This window comes from Tasmannia lanceolata, unplaced genomic scaffold, assembly GCF_043159265.1.
Source record: "Tasmannia lanceolata isolate RefF3 unplaced genomic scaffold, GAP_Taslan_0.1 ptg000002l, whole genome shotgun sequence".
NCBI classification, from domain to species: domain Eukaryota; kingdom Viridiplantae; phylum Streptophyta; class Magnoliopsida; order Canellales; family Winteraceae; genus Tasmannia; species Tasmannia lanceolata.
In genome coordinates this window covers 49,898,332-49,919,625 of record NW_027518679.1, presented here as the reverse complement: position 1 = coordinate 49,919,625, position 21,294 = coordinate 49,898,332, and the positions used below count along the sequence as shown (strand labels likewise).

General features: G+C 39.5%; 1 protein-coding gene and 1 long non-coding RNA gene across 3 annotated transcripts; one reads left to right on the top strand and one right to left on the bottom strand.

Moving 5' to 3' along the window:
• Nucleotides 1-1,264: 1,264 nt before the first annotated feature.
• Nucleotides 1,265-5,621, bottom strand: LOC143886470 (uncharacterized). Its single transcript, XM_077390448.1, has 3 exons — nucleotides 3,966-5,621; nucleotides 2,788-2,932; nucleotides 1,265-2,140 (listed from the first exon to the last, which is right to left on the bottom strand). The coding sequence occupies exons 1-3, from the start codon at nucleotides 4,692-4,694 to the stop codon at nucleotides 1,650-1,652; spliced, it is 1,365 nt and encodes a 454-aa protein (XP_077246563.1). The 5' UTR covers nucleotides 4,695-5,621; the 3' UTR covers nucleotides 1,265-1,649.
• A 4,705-nt stretch (nucleotides 5,622-10,326) lies between these two features.
• Nucleotides 10,327-21,273, top strand: LOC143877032 (uncharacterized). Of its 2 annotated transcripts, none has more exons than XR_013250529.1 (3): nucleotides 10,327-10,402; nucleotides 20,047-20,948; nucleotides 21,037-21,273. It is a non-coding gene; the product is annotated as an uncharacterized LOC143877032 (long non-coding RNA). The 2 variants fall into 2 exon arrangements; XR_013250530.1 differs by having other exon boundaries at nucleotides 10,331-10,402; nucleotides 20,305-20,948.
• Nucleotides 21,274-21,294: the final 21 nt, after the last annotated feature.

Below are 21,294 nucleotides of genomic sequence, written 5' to 3'. Positions count from 1 at the left end.
TCTCACACACACACACACATTTACTCTGTGCATCTTGCATTCATTTAATGATCCTAAACTTGCAATATCTAGAGGTTTCTACAATGTGTTATCCTTGTAAAGATTGAATGGTTAGTATCTTATTTTGGGGCATAACCTATTTACATTGGGACCCAAGTAATGAATGTTTTGGATCATCAAAAGGAGTGCGACCCATTATATTTTCCATCACTTACGTGCAGTGAGGTCCTATTTGTTTTGGGCGGGTGGGGGTAGGGCTGGATTTGCTAGACAGTTTTGTGGAAAGCCATTTCGCGGCTCACTTTCGTAGAAAAGAGCATCCTAATGAATAAGACAGAATCTGTTGTTCTCTCCCCCGAAATGGTTTTCTTCAAAATTGCCTAGCAAATGAATTTGAGAACTAATCGTGAATCCAAAACTGAATATTGGACTCACAATATTGTTCTCAAAATCCAAAACAGATTCTCCATAAATTCTAGAGATTGTTTTAAAACCCTTGCGACTAAGTGTAGCCTAGAAATCAGTTTTTCTGAAGGATTGAGATTAATCTCACTAAAAATAACATGTTTTTATTCCTATCCCTTCACCAAAAATGCTAAAGGCTGATTTCTGGGCAACACAATTGATGATGTTATCTCTAAATGCGGTTGTTTCAACTCCGTCACCACATTTTTGATATAGTACTAAAATTAATCTCGCTAAAAAACCTAGGGGAATGACATTTCCCCCCGCTTAAATGGATAAAATCCCCCCCGAAACGGTTTCTGTGAGAATGGTTCACTGCTTGAGGATAAATTCACCCCTTTTAATGTTTTTCTTTGCCTTTAAAACTTTTTTTTAAACTATGGCAATTTGGTTCTTAAACAAGTGAGTATTTCACATGTGTTGTCTTTGGTGTCAAATGTCACTTTGTTTCGTTGGGAATATTGGTTGCACAAAAGCCGGGATAGATAGAGGGTTTTGATTGGCATTTGGGTGAGATGTCAGCAAAACGCAGAACCCTCTCTTTAGTTGCCAATATAGAATGACATCCCATGACACTACTAGGGATGTCTCCTGGTAAATCATTGCATGTTTGTCGATGTGACACATCGTACCCATCCCTATGAAATCCATGCCAAATCCACACAAAAAAGGTAGAATTTTCAAAGATTTCTTGGGAATTATGTTTTTCTTTTCTCTCTATATTGGTAATGACACCCCATACCAGTACTCCACAAGGTTGACAACCAAACAAAACTTACTAGTATTCTATGAGGCAAAGTTGTAGGTAAATCCGACTTCAAAAATAAATAAAAGCTTGTTATATTATATCCGAATATAATATTATTAATTCGAACATATACACAAAATGCCTTCATCTCTCTACCAACACCTCACAATGGCTTCTGGCTCAGGAGCTCCCACCATTGACCTCGTCTCTATCAGTCTATCAACACTCCCCGTTCTAAAATGACAAGATTACCCTCCGTATATCCAAAATTGCCAGCGAGGAGCTGGCTTTTACTCTTGAGAACAAAACTCTCATTAAAAAATTCAAAGGTCAAAAAGAGTCAAACATGCCCCCTTGTTTTAAAGGGCATTCCTGTCATTTCACTAATTCACCGATACTTTTGTTTCCAAATTTACCCTCCGAAGGGCTGTACAATCTAAAGACGAGATGAGAGATCAGGCCAGAGCTCTTCAACCAACGAACTCAAAATTCCACTCTCTATTTCAACGGTCAGATCGTCCTCTTCTTCTAAAAACTTTCTCCACCGATCTCCCCTCTCAATCTCCTTAACGTGCGCCTCCCTGTTATCCTCCACACCCCAACCCATCATCTCTCCATAACCATCCAACCAATCGCTTGCCCAACTCAGCAGCTCTTCTTCCAACTCGTTCCCTTTTGCTTCCTCTCGACTCAGTCGATTCCACTCTAGTCCTTCTCTGAAGAAATCCAGCAAGACCATGTCTGAGTTGGTTTTTGTGCTCTCTCCTAAGCTTGTTTTGATAAGCTTAAGCAGAGTCCTTGCTCTTTCTTCGTCTTCTTCATCTGAGCTGTGGGTAGATTCCAGCTCTGACTCAGCGATTCGTTTTTCCAGGTTGACCCGGTCCAACTCGGCGAGTTTCTCAAATCGTCGAATCTTATGTTTTGACCCTGTGAGACAGAAAGACAAAGCACTGTCATAAACGAGGGCTACCAAAAAGACAAAAAAATTCTGATTGGATAAAAAAAGTCGAGTTCCTGCTTGTCTACACGTGTACAAAAAGACAAAAAATGAGAGCTTAATGGGAAAAAAATCCTATGCCCACCGAAATGACTAAAATACCCTTATTTTTTGAGTGAATCATTCAAGTAATTGCCGCGAAATCAGCGTTTATCACGTGCAGCCGCCTTTGATAGGTAGGTTAAGATGGCAGTATTAGAAAATTAAAACCTGAACGAAGAGTATTTTGGTCATTTTATTACCCGTTTTGAAAGTGTTTTCCTTCCTTATGCCCCGTTTGGGGATTGCAGGAAAAACATTTCTGATAGAAATTTTCTTTTTCCCTCTGCGATTTAAATAAAAGCCCCTTTTCATCACAGATTAAAAGCCCCTTTTCATCACAGATTAAAAGCCCCTTTAAATAAAAAATTGAATAGGAACTTTTGCGTGTGTAAAAGAGTAGGAAATTTTAAAATTATTAGAGTATTTTTGTAATTTGACAACCCCATTTTGAATAGTTGGCGAGTGTAGAAGCCAAAGATTCTGCAAGTTTCTCTCTTAAAAAAGCAGAGAAAAGAGGAAAGGAAAAGAAGCATACTCTCCATGTTTGCCAGACTCTGCTGGAAGGAAGACGACGTGGTATCTTCATCTTCAAATGGAAAATCCAACACCGAAACTGGGCTCAGCTGTTCTTTGTCGTCTGGGCTACTGCTATCTAACACTCCTTGGCTCTCCTCCTCTGCCTGTAATTTCAAATAAAGCTCGATGTTATGACAATCAAGAGAAATCATTTGAAAAAGTTCAGAAAAGCATCTTCTTCTTATATTAGAAAAGCTTATAGATAACCCAGAACAGGCTCTTAATATAAAGCCTTTCATCATATAAAAACTCTTAATATAGATTACCCAGAAAAGAAAAGAGATAACCCAGAAAAGAAAAGATCACACCAAAAAAAACCCAGAAAATAAAAATGAGAGAGAGAGAGAGAGAGAGAGAGAGAGAGAGAGAGAGATCTACTGCCCGTAAAAAAAAATTAAAAACGTCGATGATGAATCAATCTCCTTTCAAAGAGGAAACATAAGAAGACAGGAGAAGTTGACTATAACCAGTAACAAGCAATCGAGCAGCAAAAACAGGAAAACCCAATCCCAAAGGAGAGAGCTTAAAAAACACTACCAAAGGCCCTCAACCACCAACAAGGGATGGTAGCAGAAGAATAAAATGCGTGGTGCACCAAAACCTACGCTGGTTTTGAACGGATTGGTAGAAAATAAAGATATCCCTGAATTAAATAAGGATACCACTCTGTTTTTTCTATTGGATTCGAGCTAAAGACAAAATGAGGGGGGTTCCATCCGAAACAATACTACTTTTTCTATCCTCCTGATATTTGGTTTTACCAGAGAAGACGACAACAGAGACAAGCCACCATCATTTAAAAATGAAAATCCCATTAAAATTACAAAACCTACATGTTTAAAAAACCAATTTCAGCTCCATGACAGTCAAATCTCATAAAACGACAGAAAAACAACGTGGAGTCATCAATTAATCACATGGTGAAGTCAACGAAGTTTCTACAGCACCAGATTACTCTGGGTTTTTCTCTACACATGCTCGAAAACATATCTAGAAAATAATGAAAGGGGAATGTGCAGAAAAATTAGATTCCGGAAGATTAAAGAAAGATATCAAAACCCCACAACAGCAGACAGAAACATAAATATTCGTGATTTTATATACCCATCAAATAAATGAACCATTGAATAAACACACCTTTGGTTTTCCGTAGCAGGTAACTGTCTGTAGAGAATCCTCACCGACACCATTTTTCTCTGGTAAAAACGAGTTTTTACCCTCATTTTCACCAGAATATTCCGAGCTGCTACTCGAAGACTGTAAAAAATCTGACTCTGAATCATTCTCCGAACAACTGCTTCGGCTACTGGTGGTGGTGGTTATGTTATGAATGGGAGAAGAAAAATTGAACGAATTTTCCTTCTCATCAGACTCTGCAAATGATTTCCACCTTATAATGTCTTTAACCCTAACTTTGATGCTGATTTCGCGTTCAACTTCCTCGTTTTTCTTCCAGAAGCTTCTTCTAAGTTTTCTGGAGAAGTTTCTAAGTAGAATCCCCTGTTTAGAGGGGTTTTTTGTAGGGTTTAGTGAAGATTTCACGGTTGTGAAAGGGAGATGCTTGAGAGCGTTGATTACTGTTTCGGATGCCTGATGGAGGGCCGAGATCGTCTTCAGAGAAGCCTTTGATCGGCTTTTGTGTAATTTTCTCTCATTGTTTGTGTCTTTGGTGTTTAAATCTGTGTGTATAAGTTTTCTCACCGTCGTATCGGAATCAGATCGGATCGGAAATGAAAGAAAATTGTTCCAAGGGGACGAATTTGTGTCTTCGCTCAGAAAGTCTTTGAGCATTAGAGATCTCTGTTCAAGTGATCGAGGTTTAACCGGTTTTGTTTCTGTCTTGAAATCAGACAAAAACGGAGCCATGGCTTCAGAGTTGGGAGAGAGAAATCTCGAAGCGAGAGAACTCTAGTGCGTGATCTTGAAACAGAGCGGCAGAAAACAAAACCTAACGGGAAATCTGTAATGATTTTCTTAAAGAATCTTTGTAGATCTGAAAAAAAATCTAACGATAATGAAGAGAAATCTCAAAGCAACAGAACTCTAGTGCGTGATCTAAAAAATCGGCCGAAAATAAAACCTAACGAAAATCTACAAATCTACAATGATTTTCTTAAAGAATAATTGTAGATCTGAAAAAAGGCGAACGATAATGAAGAGAAATCTCAAAGCAACAGAAATCTAGCGCATTATCTCGAAGAATCGGCCGAAAAAGAAATCTAACGGAAATTTACAATGATTTTCTTAAAGAATCTTTGTAGATCTGAAAATCATCCAACGATAATTTAATGAAGAGAAATCTCGAAGCAACAGAACTCTAGTGCGTGATCTAAAAAATCGGCCTAAAAGAAAACCTAATGGAAATTTACAAATCTACAATGATTTTCTTATTGTAGATCTGAAAAAAGGCGAACGATAATTAAGAAGAGATGAAAAGCAATAAAATCGTTTCAGAGACTGGTGAATGATTAGCTGGAACGCCTTAAATACATGTTAGAACTTTGATCAGGAAATCAAGCAGATGAGACAGAAAATCTCCATTAATTCACTATCAGAAGCTTCAGAAAGCTCACCTTTTTTTTATCTAGAAAAGGAGAAAAATTCTTCAAGATCTGAAACTTTTAGAAGTTAAGTTAAACATCAGGTGAAATGAGATTTAAATAGGCAGGATGAAGAAATGAAAAATAGTGAAAATGAAGGAAACAGGTAGCTTCTGAATTGAATATCTCCACGCAAAAACCAGTGGAAGCCATGAAAAAACAGAGCCCTGCACACTCGTGGTTGCTTCTTGTTAGGGTTTGAATACTCTTACAAATCATTTTAATATTCGGAAATGCCACCTAAGATTTATAATTTTTGAATACTCGAGAAAAAATTAATTTTAATATTCGGAAATGCCACGTAGGATTTAAGGGACTGATCGCTCCCGACTTTCTCGAAACGCAAAAGTGCAAGGGACATAATAATTTCGCACCACTTTTTGGATAATTCGCAGCCTTGTAGGAGGTTATGAGGAAGACTTTAGCGCTTTTTATCGTAAATTCAGGTTTAGGGGCGAATTATCCTACAAGGGGTGCGAATTTATCTCTGACCAAGTCCAAAACTTAGACCAAACTAATAAGTAGACGAGAAATTCCCGATAAATTGGGAAAATACCTTTTTTTTATGTGGGAGCAGAGCACGCGCGGTCAGCGATACCTGCTTTTTGCGTTATATTATATGATGATTTAGAAGAAAATTCAAAAATTTTGAATTTGTATTCCGCAAACCATTTAAATTAGAGGCACACGTGGTGCCTCCTTATTCGTACTAGGCACGTGGTCGGCTGGATCTGGTAAGGACATGTGGGGCCCATACGGATCCGTCCCTGACCCGGATCCGATGTTTATTGATTGCGAGTCGTGATTTCCGTGCTTTAATGTCGGATCCCCCACGCCCACGAGAACCTATTCTGAAAAATCAATTTAATAATGTGTGGTCTGCTATTAGGAAACAAAACTAATTAAGGGACCCTTTATATTAAGCTTGACACCCATATCAGTTTGTCCTATATACAGTGAAAAGTAGAAGCAAATAAAAATGAGAAATGTTATCAGAACCATGGTTTTAAATTTTCAACCCAAATCCGAAAGTTCTGAATTTCGGTCGAAATTTCGGTAATTTCGGCCGAAATTTCAAATTTTCAAGGTCCAAAACCGGTACCAAAACTGAAATTTTAAACCTTGACCAGAACTACTACTGTATTTTGATGATAGCACTTATTAAGAGTATTGTATGCCCCACACCATAGGATGATCTAAACCGTCCATTAGATGAGTCACAACCTAAATAGGTTGTGCCCCTAAAATCATTTCCCTATGTTGATCCTAACCCTCCGATCTGAATTTTAGAGGGTTGATCTATTTTAGGGCACAACCTATTTTGGCTGTGGCCCGTCTAATGGACGGTTTGGATCATCCTAAAGTGCGGGCCATACGGTACTTTTAATAAAGTGAGAGTGCGATCATCAAAATACAGCAGTGCTGATAACATTTCCTATCAAAATACGTTGAGCGTTTCATTATTAAGAAAAAAAAAAAGCACTGCGGACATTATTTCCGGAAAATTTGACTGATTGTGCGCCCTTTGATTTTATAAGGCGACACCTTTCTTTTGTCGTCATCTGTAGACGTTAACTGTTTCCTCAACAGCATAGATATTAGATAGATGATAGATATGGATAGACCTTCCTTTTGAAGTTTTACCTACACGTGAAGGGAAAAAGGGGCCTTATTTTTTCAAGTTTGGGAAAGGATATTCGGAATTTATTAAAAATGTGGAGCGGCTATAAAAAGCATCTTTTTCTGTTGCTGAGTGGGTGGGGAAAAAAAAAAAAAAGGACAATTACTAGAGCGGAGCGACTGCCAAAAGCAGTGACACCTGAAACACTTTGTTCAGTAAATAAAAGTTGGGACCTACAAGAGGTGTCGTTATCAATTTTGCTGTCGTACCAGATTTGCCACCAGAGCATATTAAAAGGACATTTATTATAGAGAACGGACCACCTGGCGCAGTACATTGGTAGTCTCTTTCACTCTTTGGTGGTTGGTTAATTCTCATCACGACACGTGGGTTCTTTAACCCTTTCATCTTCATCGTTGTTTTTTTTTATTTTAAACCTCCACAGATCCGAAGGTTAGGATCTTCGACAGCATGCATCGAGTTGCCACGGACACTTCTCAGGACCCTATATTGGATCTGAAATTATTACCAATCATATCCGGACAACCAGCAAAAGCCCGGAGGACAGTCCTAAATCTGATTTTATTATACTATTTTACAAAAATACCATCTATTTTTGTATAACTTTAAGTATTATTTTAGGGGTATTTTGGTAAAATAAGCCATATGTGTTTTTTCGAACAATTCCTATTTTTAGTATTGTTTCTTTTTTTAAGAAGATTTTTTAGTACTGTTTTAATCATGTCTCAGGTCTGGAGTCTCCGTTTACTCTTCCTTCTCTAACCATTGACCCTAAGTCCCTAGTCCATTGCGTTGTCGTTGCTACAGCTTACCCTCACAACTATTGGTCACCTTTGCATTCATCTTGAGAATTTTAACAGTGTAAAATGTATGTAGAATGATCCAATTTGAAATGGTAACCGAGAAGTAGGAAGTGGGATCCAACGAATGCTCCGAATCTGACCCGACCCATAGGAAATTTGAATGGATCGCGACTAAGGCAGAGATCCAAAGTGGATACGTTGACACCCCCCCCCCCCCCCCCCGCGCTCTACATAAATGGGAAATTACAAACTACAGGTGCAACTCAGGTTAGTAGGTGTAGTCCAACCTAAAATATGGGAAAAGATAAATGCGCCCCTTTTCATTACTTGGGACACCCAGCTGCAATGTACGAGGCAATCAGGTCGGTTGAATCCTGTTCTGGGTCCAGCCCATGTAAGCCCCACACCGACACACCGATTCATATTAGAATAGGAAAGTAACTTTCCTATTTGAAAAAGGAAACAAGTTGGGATCGTGTAGACACCTCATTTTGATCGGTCCCTTTTCCCTTAAATTGAATAAATTTCTGAAATCGAATAAAGTCTCGGCGTTGAATAAAACTCCGAAATTAATCTAAAAAACTCCTGAATTCTGAGGCCCGAAATTATTCCCGAAATTCCCGAAGAGTCCCCATTCATAGTTAGTTTTGTGAAACTTTTCGAAGCCTTGATCCCCCGTACTCATTTTCCCGAAATTCGCAAAATTGCAAAACCCCCTGAGAGTTTTGGTATTTACATTCCTCTAGTTAAGTCCCTAGGTTCTAATGATCATGGTTTAAAATTTCGGATAGCGGTGGGGACCGAAACCTAAAATTTCCGAAATTCAATTTTTCGCCATTTACCAAATTTCAGACCGACATTATTTATTTTAAAAAAAAAGTGTTACAAAATTTCGGCCAAAATTTCGGAATGGTCCGAAATTTCTAAATTTAAGTTCGGAATTTGGAACCAAATTACCAAATTTCGGACCGAAATTTAAGCGAAATCCGAAATTTCGGTTTTTTGTGGGGTCCGTAACAGTTACTGAAACCGAAATTTTAAACCTTGCTAATGATTACTCCGCACACCATATTTTGATATGCACACTAACTCATTTTGTCTTAGTATTTCAGGTGCTGTTAAGTGGTTATTACATTTTCCAAGATAGCTCTTGAGAGCTAATTAGAGAAGAAAAGACATACGAGTTATTGCAGTTGTCAAAACATGGTTGTGCTGATATGATTTCAAAAGAAAAGAGAGTATTTTTCCCTTTTTACCTAGCCCCCCATAGTAAATGCACTATCAAGGGCTGTCCATGGGAGAAATGGGGGCAAAATACAATATGAGAGGGCTGTCCAGAGAAGATATAAGGGGAGCGAAAATATCATTTTCTTTCCTTTAACCCTTGCTATTGCCCGGACCACCCCATTTTAGAATAAAACGTAAATACACTAGAGAGGGCTGTCCAAGAGAAGATGAGGGGTCAAAATATATCATTTCCATTTGTTAAGAAAGCCCAAACGAACAAAGGGCTTGGGAGAGGGGAGCTGATTTTCATTGGAATAAAGGGCGAGGGGGTTCTTCATTTTAGGGGCTGCTCCCAAGTCCCAACAGAGAGTGAGGAGAGGGGCACCTCCTCCATTTATTCCGGCCATCATTCTAGCCTCCACTCACCAATTCGCCTCCACCATTTCCATTTCTCCTATCCTTTTCACTTCCATTTCCACCATTTTCTAATCCAAAACCCACATCTGTTCCTTTTCTAACAACCCTTCCCGATTCCGACCCCCAAGACTCCATCCATCTCGGCCATTTTCAAAAACTCACCACCATCTTCCCAAAATTCCAGCAAACCCCATTTATTCCCCTTCCCTATCATCTCCCCCACCGACCATACCCACTTCCTTCTAATCCACCATCAGCCACCATCAGCCACCATCACTAAGACCATCTCATCTCTAAGCTTCAGCCATCATCTTCATCGTCCCCGTCTTGTCTGTCATCATCTACCTCCCTAGAATCTCAACCCTCTTTATATCATCTGCTTTAGGGTTTAGATCAGAGGAAAATAAGAAGGGCTAGCTGAAAGAGGGTTTGAGGGTTTGAACCCAAGAAGAAAAGAAGAGGTTTTGATCTCTCCTCATCTTGCTCTTTCTGTTTTGCGTGTGTAATGGGTCCTTTATTTTTGTTTGGGGTTTTGGAGTAGAAAGAGTGCAGAGAGATAAATGGAGGTCTTCTATTAGAGTTTTGTGAAGAAGACTCGGCTCTATTTTGGAGGTTGAAGGAGGATTGCAAAGGGAGGTTAAAGAAGAAGAAAGGTCTCTAGGGTTTGAGCCAAGAAAAGAAGAAATTTAGTTATGTTCTCATATTGGGGCTGAGAAAGAAAGATTAGAGTTTAAGGGGAGATCGAGTAGTGTTTAGTTGAGGAGAAGGCTATAGGATTTGTGGAGGAATAGACGGGAAAGGAGGTGTTTACTGGTGTTTGGGCTTGGCTATAGAGAGAGCTCAACATCACGAAGACTTCGCAGCCCACCATCATCAACGATTCAGGTAATTGGCTGTCTCCTTTTCGAATTAGAGGTTGAATAAAATCATGTAGACTATGTTGATTTAGGGTTTAAATCATTTTGTGGATTGCTGCATCATCCATGCTAGCTTAGGGCTTTAAAATATTTTGGGCCATTTGTTAGTTCCATTGAAATCTGGGGGTTTGGATCAGACCCCTGATCCAAGTCTTGAAATTCTATACATGGAAAATTTAAGAGAGCCTAGCCCCTCTTTCGTTCCTTGCGAAGAATGTTAATTTGCCTTGATGGATTTCTCCCTTTAATTCCTCTGTCTCGCGTCAGTCCTCATCCAAAGTTGGTATTAAAGGAAGGGAATCGTAAGAGTCATATTGGGATGCAATGCATCTGAATTTACCAAGGCAAGCTTCTGAATTAGCTTATTTCCCCAAATTAAATACTTGAGTGTGTTTCTAATAGCTAGATCTGACAGCTTGCGTTCTGCCTTCATTTCAAATTTTATTTTCACTCGTTAGAACTAGATGGGATATATAACTCTTGTTGAAATGCCTAAATGTGTCCCGTGGACAGATCGTGTCTGATATAAATTGACCGTTCTTTGTTCAATTCCAATTGAAAACTTAGCATGGTCTAGTTCAAGTTGGACACTACTTCTTTTATTCATAAATGGATAGGCATATAATTAGTCTATTACTCCCATAAATATTGATCTTGGAATGTGGATGAATTGAAAGACAAGTGTGACCTGAGAATTGCCGAATCATGATTGTGCTCTACTAGCAAGATGGAAGTCTTTTCAAAATTCATAGCCTCTACTTGGAATTTCACTTTCGTGCCAATCTCATTTGTTACTCAAGCTGTCCTACAAGCGAGTACACATTATTCGCACTGTTGCATCTACGTGATAGGGTATCAGAGCATCCTTTTGACACTTGATATTGTTTCTGCCCACCTATTGTCCATGTGAAACTCAATCTCTTTTGTTAGACATACGCTAGTTTGGGACTATCGTTGGTGTTTCAAGATCTTTATCGGTTCTTTGGGACTTTCGGTTGGTTTTCGGAGTTTGTTTAGACTATGACGGATGACAACCTCTTGAGCCAAAACCCCCTTTAATCATAAGGGATAAACAAAAACACACAAAAATTAAATAACAAAAATACAAAAACAACAAAAAACATAAAAAAACAACAATGCGTTTTTTGAAACAGCTGTTTTCGAACTACGTTGGCTTGATCCCTTTCCACAGGGTACGTAGGCAGCTTGAGATCCTTATCACAGGTCCAGTCAAACCTTTCAAAATAAACATGTTCATATCATTCAAAAACACAAAAATTCTTCAAACAAATCTTTTACACCCGATTTTCGAAAAGATCTTCCCATAGAGTTAGGAGTCTGTCGTAGATGTTTGGGGTGCATTAGAGTTAGGAATTTGTTCTGGTTATGTTAATGCTTTACGTGTTTCGTGTGAGTGTCCCTAGAGTTAGGAGGCCTCGAGTTATGGTCGGTTAGACACTTAGTCGAGCCGATGGCTAGATTAGGATGCACTTAGTCAGCCCATTGTTTTCCTTAGGACATACAATCTAATTGCACATAAGATGTAGGGCTCACCTGCATTAAACTAGATTGATTTGCATTAGTTAGGATCATATAGGCGTGTCTAAAATACTTAAACAACTAAAACATGAGTCGAGTCGTGTCGCGTCGAGTCTAGTGTGGTCGAGGCACATTTAGGCAATATAGCTAAGAATAGGCCACTGAACTACGTTGACTCTGATTCTTCTCGAGGTCGGGATACGTAGAGCAGCCGGGATGGCCATTCTGGTCCGAGTCAAACTTCACATTAGAGTCTAGGGTTTGTTGTGTCGTATCGTATGTAGTGTCGAGTCATGTTGTGTGTTTTGTTGTGTTTTCTTACTTTCCTGTACAGGCTTTATACCTTTAGCTGTAGCATGCATGTGTTTGCCCACCAGAACATAGACACCAACTAGGCATGAAATTTATAACTTAGCTATGCTTAGGTGACACTTCTTTCACTTATTTTGTGTGTGCTTATTATTTCCATCTCCGGGACATGCATGCTTAGGTAGACGTTATCTCTGGGATATTCGTTCCCATTTCACATGATTTTCGTCCAAAACTCTTCAAGGTTAACAATAAATGGCATAAGAGACCAGGTGTTTACATTCGGGCGAATTGGGGGCGCCTAACACCTTTCCCATTCGTCATCAGGTACGGACTTTTGTATCTCTGGTTATCCGTTGCAACATAGTATTTCATGGGGTCCAGGACCGACTTCCTTGGATGACGACTTTGAGTTATTTTAGGTATGTCTCGATTCCGGGCTAGTCTTCGAATCAAGAGGTGTCTCATTTTACATCGCCACTCATGTTGTGAGAGGCACTCTTTCGAGAGTTCCTTGGTAGAGCTCTCCTTCACATGTGGAGATCTTAGAGGATTGACGGGGATCTCGTATCCTCGCCGCCGTCCTCTGGATTGGGGTCCACAGATCGTTTCCGATTTTGGAAAAGCAAGTGCCGTGTGTGTGTGTGTGACGACGTGAGTCACAAAAATGTAAAAAGGGGCTGAGAGTGGTTGTTCATGTTTTGACGAAAAACGTGAGGAAAAAAAGAAAAAGAAAAAGAGAGAGGGAGAGAAGAAGAAAAAGAAGAAACAAGGGTTTTCTTTGTGTGTTTAGGGGTTTTGCTTGAAGTCAAAACCTAGGGTCTATTTTGGGGCGTTCTTCTTGGAGATTTTCACTGCATTGTTAGATGCTCTTGTTGCACGGAGACCTCGTGAGGATTTGGGTTTCTTCGACTTGAAGATCGAAGTGGGTAATTTTTGGTGAGAAAGTGGGTTTTGTTGTTCGCAACGAGGTAGCCTTTTATCTCACATGTTTCTTATATTGACTCAAGTTTCGGGTGAAAACTTGAGAGAAAGACGTTGTATTACTCATTTGATTAGTGGATATTTCGTTGGATTCGCCCTGTGGTTTTTCCCTCTTCGTTGAAGGGTTTTCCACGTAAATCTTTTGTGTTCTCTTGTGTGATTGCTCTCTTGTTGATTTGATTATTTTATCCACATATTTAGTTGCTTCGGTGAAAAACCCAACAAGTGGTATCAAAGCTAAGGCGTGGTAACCCCGGTTTTCTTCCGAGGGCGGGAATGTCCCTCGGGGAAGATCTCAGTAACCCCAATAATGCCTGCGAGGACGGAATTATCCCTCGGGGTAGATCCCGTAGTTCCCACGTTGCACCCGCGTGGATGGGCGAGATTGTCCACGTTGCTTCCACGTGGAGGGGGAGATTGTTGGGGGTTCCACGTGAAAGCAAAAATAGTCCCACATCGGAAAAGTCAATGGATGTGGATTTTCTTATAAGGGATGGGCACCCTCTCTCTAACAGCTAGCTTTTAGGGGCGAGTTCTACCCTGTTAAGTGTCCCAACAAGTGGTATCAAAGCCGTGGTTGTTTGGAAGAATAGTTCTTTGTGTGGATTGAGATGGAGAGTTCTACGGGAACCATGATCAAGCTTATAGGATCAAATTGGATGATTTGGGAACCAAAGATGGAGGATATTCTTTATTGTAAGGATTTGTATGAACCCATTGAAGGTGATAAGGCCAAACCGACTGGCATGTCCGATAAAGATTGGCAAAAATTGAATAGAAAGGCTATTGGACATATTAAGCAATGGTTGGATGACAGTGTGTTCCATCAATTATCTAATGAAACATTTGCACGTTCGCTTTGGACAAAGTTGGAGGGTCTTTATGAGAGAAAGACTGCTGGGAACAAAGCTTTCTTTATTGTAAGGATTTGTATGAACCCATTGAAGGTGATAAGGCCAAACCGACTGGCATGTCCGATAAAGATTGGGAAAAATTGAATAGAAAGGCTATTGGACATATTAGGCAATGGTTGGATGATAGTGTGTTCCATCATGTGTCTAATGAAACATCTGCACGTTCGCTTTGGACAAAGTTGGAGGGTCTTTATGAGAGAAAGACTGCTGGGAACAAAGCTTTCTTAATTAGAAAGCTTGTAAACTTGAAGTTCAAAGAAGGTGGTTCGATTGCAGAGCATCTGAATGAAGTTCAGAGCATAGTGAACCAATTGCCTTCAATGAAGATGGTGCTAGATGATGAGTTGCAAGCATTGTTACTTTTGAGCTCGTCACCTGACAGTTGGGAAACTTTGGTGGTTTCACTTAGTAACTCTGCTCCAGATGTTGTACTTACCATGAGCCAAGTTAATAGTAGCTTGCTTAATGAAGAAACTAGAAGGAAATCAATGGGTACAGACCATGCACAGGCTCTTGTCATAGAGAACAGGGTAGAAGTAAAAGCAGAGGGTCAAAAAATTATGACAAATCCAGAGAAATGTCAAATTTAAGAGAGAAGAAAAAAATGCTTCCACTGTAGCAAAGAGGGCCATATAAGGAAGAATTGTTGGATTTACAAAGGAGAGCAAAAAGAAGGTAAAATTCAGAAAAATGATGATGATAAAGACACTACGGCTACCGTGTCTGATGAAGAAGTGATAACAATCTCTTTTGGAGAAGAAGAGTGTTTACATGTTGCAGATCAGGGTATAGAGTGGGTTGTTGATACATGTTCTTCTTACCACGCTACTCCCAACAAGGAGTTCTTCACTTCATATAAAGCAGGAGACTTTGGTATGGTGAAGATTGGCAACACTAGTCTCTCAAAGATTGTTGGAATTGGTGATGTGTGCTTAGAAACCAATGTTGGGTGCACGTTGACTTTGAGAGATGTGCGACATGTTCCTGATTTGCTCCTTAATCTGATTTTTGGGATAGCCATCGATAGGGAAGGTTATGAAAGCTACTTTGGTAAGGGAATATAGAAGCTTACCAAAGGTTCACTCATTATTGTAAAGGGGAAGGTTTGTTGCACACTATATAAGACTTATGCCAAGGTGTGCAAAGATATGGTAAATGTTACTGAAGACTGGACTTTTGCAGATTTTGAGAGGCTTGAAGACCCTAAAGGAAAAAGTGTGGTTGATGGTATTATTGATCTTGCATCTATTCGTTCTCCTTTAGAGCATGTTACACATGGGGGAGAAGTGCAAGAAGATGGTAGTGATCATGGATCAGATGCAGGTGGTCATGATACTGTGAAAGATCATTTGCAGGGGGAGCAGCCCCTACAGACAGAGATAGTGGAATCTCAGGTTAGAAGATCTACTAGAGAGCATCGGCCATCAACAAGATATCCTACCTCAGATTATATATTGGTTGCTAGTGAGGGGGAGCGAAAAAGATTTCAGGAGATACAATCTCATAAAAGCAAAGAATACCTGGCAGTAGTGGAATTGATTTTCAGGAACCGATGGATCTGTGATGTGATCGAAATGCGGTTGTGCAGTTGAAGAAGATTCATGTCGATAGGAATCTGTCTGATATGATGGCTAAGGTTATTTTCAAAGGAAAGCTTGGGCTATGCTTAGACATAGCTCTTATGGACTCCAAGTGAGAGTCAAGGTTGGTGTCTCCTCTTCATGGGCCTGAAGGGGGAGATTGTTGTGGGTCCAGCCCATGTAGGCCCCACACCAACACACCAATTCATATTAGAATAGGAAAATAAGTGCCGTGTGTGTGTGTGTGTGATGTGAGTCACAAAAACATAAAAAGGGGCTGAGAATGGTTGTTCACGTTTTGACGAAAAACGTGAGGAAAAAAAGAAAGAAAGAAAAAGAGAGAGGAAGAGAAGAAGAAAAAGAAGAAACAAGGGTTTTCTTTGTGTCTTTAGGGGTTTTGCTTGGAGTCAAAACCTAGGGCCTATTTTGGGGCGTTCTTCTTGGAGATTTTCACCTCGCCGTTAGATCCTCTCGTTGCACGGAGGCCTCGTGAGGATTTGGGTTTCTTCGACTTGAAGATCGAAGTAGTTAATTTTTGGTAAGATAGTGGGTTTTGTTGTTCACAACGAGGTATCTTTTATCTCTCTTATTTCTTGTATTGGCTCAAGTTTTGGGTGAAAACTTGAGAGAAAGACATTGTATTACTTATTTGATTAGTGGATATTTCGTCGGATTTGCCCTGTGGTTTTTCCCTCTTCGTTGAAGGGTTTTCCACGTAAATCTTTTGTGTTCTCTTGTGTGAATGCTCTCTTGTTGATTTGATTATGTTATCAACATATTTAGTTGCTTCGTAATTAAAGTGGGTTTTCTTAGGCGAAAAACTCAACAAATCCTTCCCTCAGCTCAAACCTGACCCGACCAGGGTTAGGAAAACTCAACCTGAACGTGAACCTGAGCTTAAACCCGATCCAAAAGATACCCAACCCTACCCGACATGTTTTTTCGGATTGAACCCAACCCGAGTTGCGCCCCTAGGGTGAATGAGCGATGGGGCCCACCAGGTACTAGTATTCCTCCAAACTCGAAATGCAACCAATGAAAACTCTCCAATTCCCTTTCCGAGAAGAGTTATACGAAGACGACATGAGAAAACGGGAGACGAATAGGAAATCTTCTCTTCGTCTTGTTCCTTTTCTAACCCCAAGCGGAACTGAAAATTTGGATTTCCTAAAAAATAGGGGAAGTTTTTGGTCGATCTCTCTTTCTAGATCGTTCAGCACGAAATTGCCATCAAAGGAAATGCAAGGAACCTCCCACCTCCAAATCTTTTTCTTCTCTCAGGTTTCTATTTTCTGGACTTCTCTTTCCTTTTCTTTCTTTGAAAATGCATCTAATTTTGGATCTATTGTTGTTCATTTGAACCTATCTTTGAATAACTTTAGCATACTGCAGTATCTTTTACTCCTAACCAAATGCATCTAAGTTTTTAGATTTTCATGGCTTTGGAAGTTTAGGTGATAGGGATTGTTCTGCGTTCTTGAATATTAGTATCTCTGTGTATTTTTTGGGTTGTGTGTGCTTGACTTAGAAGGAGTTTCATAAGAACTTTTTATGATAAATCCACGTCTTTGTGGAAAAAGAAAATAGAGAAGAAGATGATAGAGAAAAGGGAAATAATGAGTTAATTCAAGAAAACTCAGGACTCCAATGAGTTAATTCAAGGAAACTCGGCCTCCAGTATGCTAACTGGCTAACTGCACTATTTGATTATTCCTTGCTGAATAGCCATACGACATCTACATTATATAGAAATTAGGAGAAGCAAAATAAGGAAACAGAAATCAGCAGAAAAGGAATATAAAAATAAGGAAACCTAGTATAAGATAGCAATAACATAAATAGGAAAAGCATCTAAATAAGAAAATTTATTTCTAACACTTTGTTAGAGTTAGTGGACGGACAGATAGATTAGTAACTCACTAGTCCATGGGGAGGAGGGACTTTAGATGCATTAAGGAACATGATAGAACACAGTTCTATCAAAACAGAAAATAAAGAATAAGAACAGAGAAGGAGAAAATGGAGAAAAAATTGAGTTAATTCGAGGAAACTCGGCCTCCAACGTGCTAACAGTAACAGTTGCTTGCTGAATAGCCATATGGCATCTACATGTTTTGGAAATTAGGGAGAGTAAAACAGGGAATAGGAATCAATAATATAGGAAAAAGAAAATACGGAAACCTACGACAATATCGAAACATCCTAAATATGGAAAAGCAATTGTAACAGAACAAGGTTTAAGTCACAACTGTGAGAAGATGGATGGAATTAGACAAAGCATAACAAAGGAAAGGATATTAAGTTCAGTTTCAATGGAAGGTTGTTGGGAAATCCGAGATCAGCTTGCATTAGAAGAGAGACAATATAGAACTTGTTCTTTTGAGTCCTTCAAGGATAAAAGACATGAATGGCATCCAAACTCATATTATTGGACAATATCGGGGATGTTTGGTTGGAAATCTAGCTGGAAAATCCTCGGTGGAGGGTTTCTGTATATTTAGTAGCATGGGCGTTGAGAAGAGTCCAAGTTTGTGGAGATTGACAAGCATCATTCATGAGATATTGGACTTGGAAAAGGGGATAAATGTATCATTTAGTCATATTTTGAGGGAGATAAGTGATATAGTGGACACTCGTACTGAAAGAGTGTGGAGTCTGATATCGTATATTAGACAAGCTCTTCCCCTTGTGAAATAATGATCCGGGACTCTGGTATGTTGTGGTCCCAATTTAGAGTACTGCGTGTTTGTAAGGAACGTGAGGTTGGCTACGGGTCTGCACATAAGGATGACATGGAGTTCACATGCGTGGAGCTTACCTGCGAGCTTTCATGCATTGACAGGGCACATTAATGCGGCAGTGATAGGGAGCCCATTAATGATGCGGCACTGACTGGAGTGTTTGACACCCAGTAGAAATTCCTCCCTGAAACCAATAAATTTCGGTTTCGGTACCTATTTCGGACCCCACCGAAATTTCGGGCCGAAATTTGGTAAAAAATAGAAAAGAATATTTAATTCATTCCGAAATTTGGTAACATTAAAAATTACATTTTCTCGAAATTTCGGCCGAAATTCCGGATTTCGCCAAATTTCGGTTTCGTTCTCCACCGAAATGTAAAACCACGCCTGAAACCTTTTAGGAATCATCACACCTATGTTTGAAGTCTCCCACTTGTGTGAGGAATTGGTTGGAGATTAGATTTCTGAAGAGAGAGAAGGGTTGGAGATAAACTTCTCAAGAAAAGTGCAAATCTGCTCAAGGAGTGCAATTTTACTTGGAGAAGCCTTGGCTTCATCTGAGTCGGTTTATGCCAGTTTGTCCTGAAAACACGAATAGAATGTACCTCGATCTTCTTTAAAAGTACTCCCAATGCCTGCTGGACTCTGATTTCCCAAAGAGTAACTATAAAAGTTTATCTTGATTGCTTGGTAGGCAGCGGGACACAACTTTTCTTCTCCTTCACAGTTTTCTCGTTAATTTCTTTCCGACATGTAAAAAGTTTTATGAATGATTTAATTTAGAACCAAACATAAATATTTTATTAATGTAATCGTGAAAATGTACACCTGTATTTCAAGTTCCAAGGATCCTTTCGCTAATTTGATACATGCATAGGATCCTTGCCATACCTATCTCTGAAAGTTTTGGTGTTTAGAGGATTCTCCGTATACTTTAACATAGCTATTTAGTCAATCTTAACTTGTAATGTTACAAATTTGCGGTTATTAGTCTTTGGAATTGTTGTCAACTCAAAAAGATCTAGCAGCCAATATCTATGTGATTTTAATGATCTCCCATTGGTTCTGTAGAAGTAGCCAACTTATATGGAAAGACAGCATGGATCTTCATTCTGCCTAAGACTAAAGTTTATAGGACACCATTTCAATTTTCATAACACGGGGAACCGTTGCTTATACTTCAGTTGCAGTACCTTGAGCATTCCGTTAATTAATGTAAATTGAGGAGGTTGCAATCTACAACCTGGCCTTAATTCACTCACATTTTCATCTGCTCGGTGGGCTTCTCAATGTGAGCTTTGGTACTATCACTCCTCTGTTTTAAATCCTTCCTAATCTGATATTTTTTTTTTTGGCTTTTCCCTTGTTGGACTATATCATCATGTTGGGTTCTAAGGTTGTTGCTTTAAAGCGGATCCAAACTATGATCTGACAGATTGATGCTCCACTTAGTGCTTTTTGTATGAAAATTTTGTAATGTCTAGAAGTGTATCACAAACCTTATTGTTGGCACTTACAAAAATGCCTTTGATGCTCATCTTACAGTCGTTCGCTGTTTGTCCATCTGGTTATGGGTGGATTGTTGATGTAACTGCAAACCAAAGAGCTTGAATGCCTTCTGTCCAAATGGTCTTGTGTAGCTGAATGACCGATTTTCTTTGTCAATATTGCTGACTCAAAAAATATCTTACACCAATGACTGATTTTCTTTCGTAGTATTGCATACCCTAGAAAGATCTCACATCAATAACCATCTGAATTCAACAAGAGGACCATTTATAATGGTTTGTGGTTAAATTGTAGTTTGCTGTTTGCCGCTCCCAGTGATGCAAGTGATGGGACTGATACCAATTTATGAGAGGCTCCCTTTATCACTGTTATGGTTTTAACATATTGCCCCTCAGTGCTCTGCAGACAGCCAACTTGCATGCTTGATCAACTAATCTTCAGTTTGGCCTAGAGCTAAGTTTATCACACACCTCTCCAACTTGAGTCCATCTCTATAAGTACTTTAAATTGATGAGTTTACAACATGACCCTCACCATATCTCGTGTTTTAGAATCGGTCCACTTATCGTCCCCTTAGCCTTTTGCTGTTAGGCTCAGTGTTTCAAAACGCGGATGAGGGTCAAAATGCGGCCGAAGAAAATCCTAGTCAACTCAGCATGACGCGGCTGAGTACTTGGTTGACGTGGCTGAGTACTTGGTTGACGCAGTCATAACTCGGGAGAGTAAAATGAGTTTTTATTGACTTCTTAAGGCAAAGTGTGAAACACGGCTGGGGCAAAACACGGAACACGGCCAATGCAAAAGGGAGTCGACTCGGTGGAGTCTACGATGATGTGGGAGAGTTTGAAACCATGTTTAGGCTTGGCAATATCAGTCCTTTCTTGCCATATAATTCAAAGAATGATCTGGTTTCCGTTTTCCCGTTCCTCTTTTCACAGGTAATAGGAAAACTGTGCAATGCAATATCCCTCCTCTCTTTTCAACCCTTCAAAAACTGATAAATGCTTTTGGTCCTTTCCTTTGTAGGATTTTATCATCATGTTGGGTGCTAAAGGTTGTTTCCTTATTGCTGATTCAAATGATGATCTGATGCATTGATGCTCCAATTTGTTACTAGTTGTGAAATTTTTTAATTGTCCATAACAGTAAGCAAACCTTCTTGTTGGCACTTAGAAAGTAACTTTGATGCTTCTATTACAGTCAATTGATTCGCTATGTGGCCATATAGTTATTGGTGGATTGTTGAGTGTAACTGCAAACCTAAGTGCTTGAATGCCTTTATTC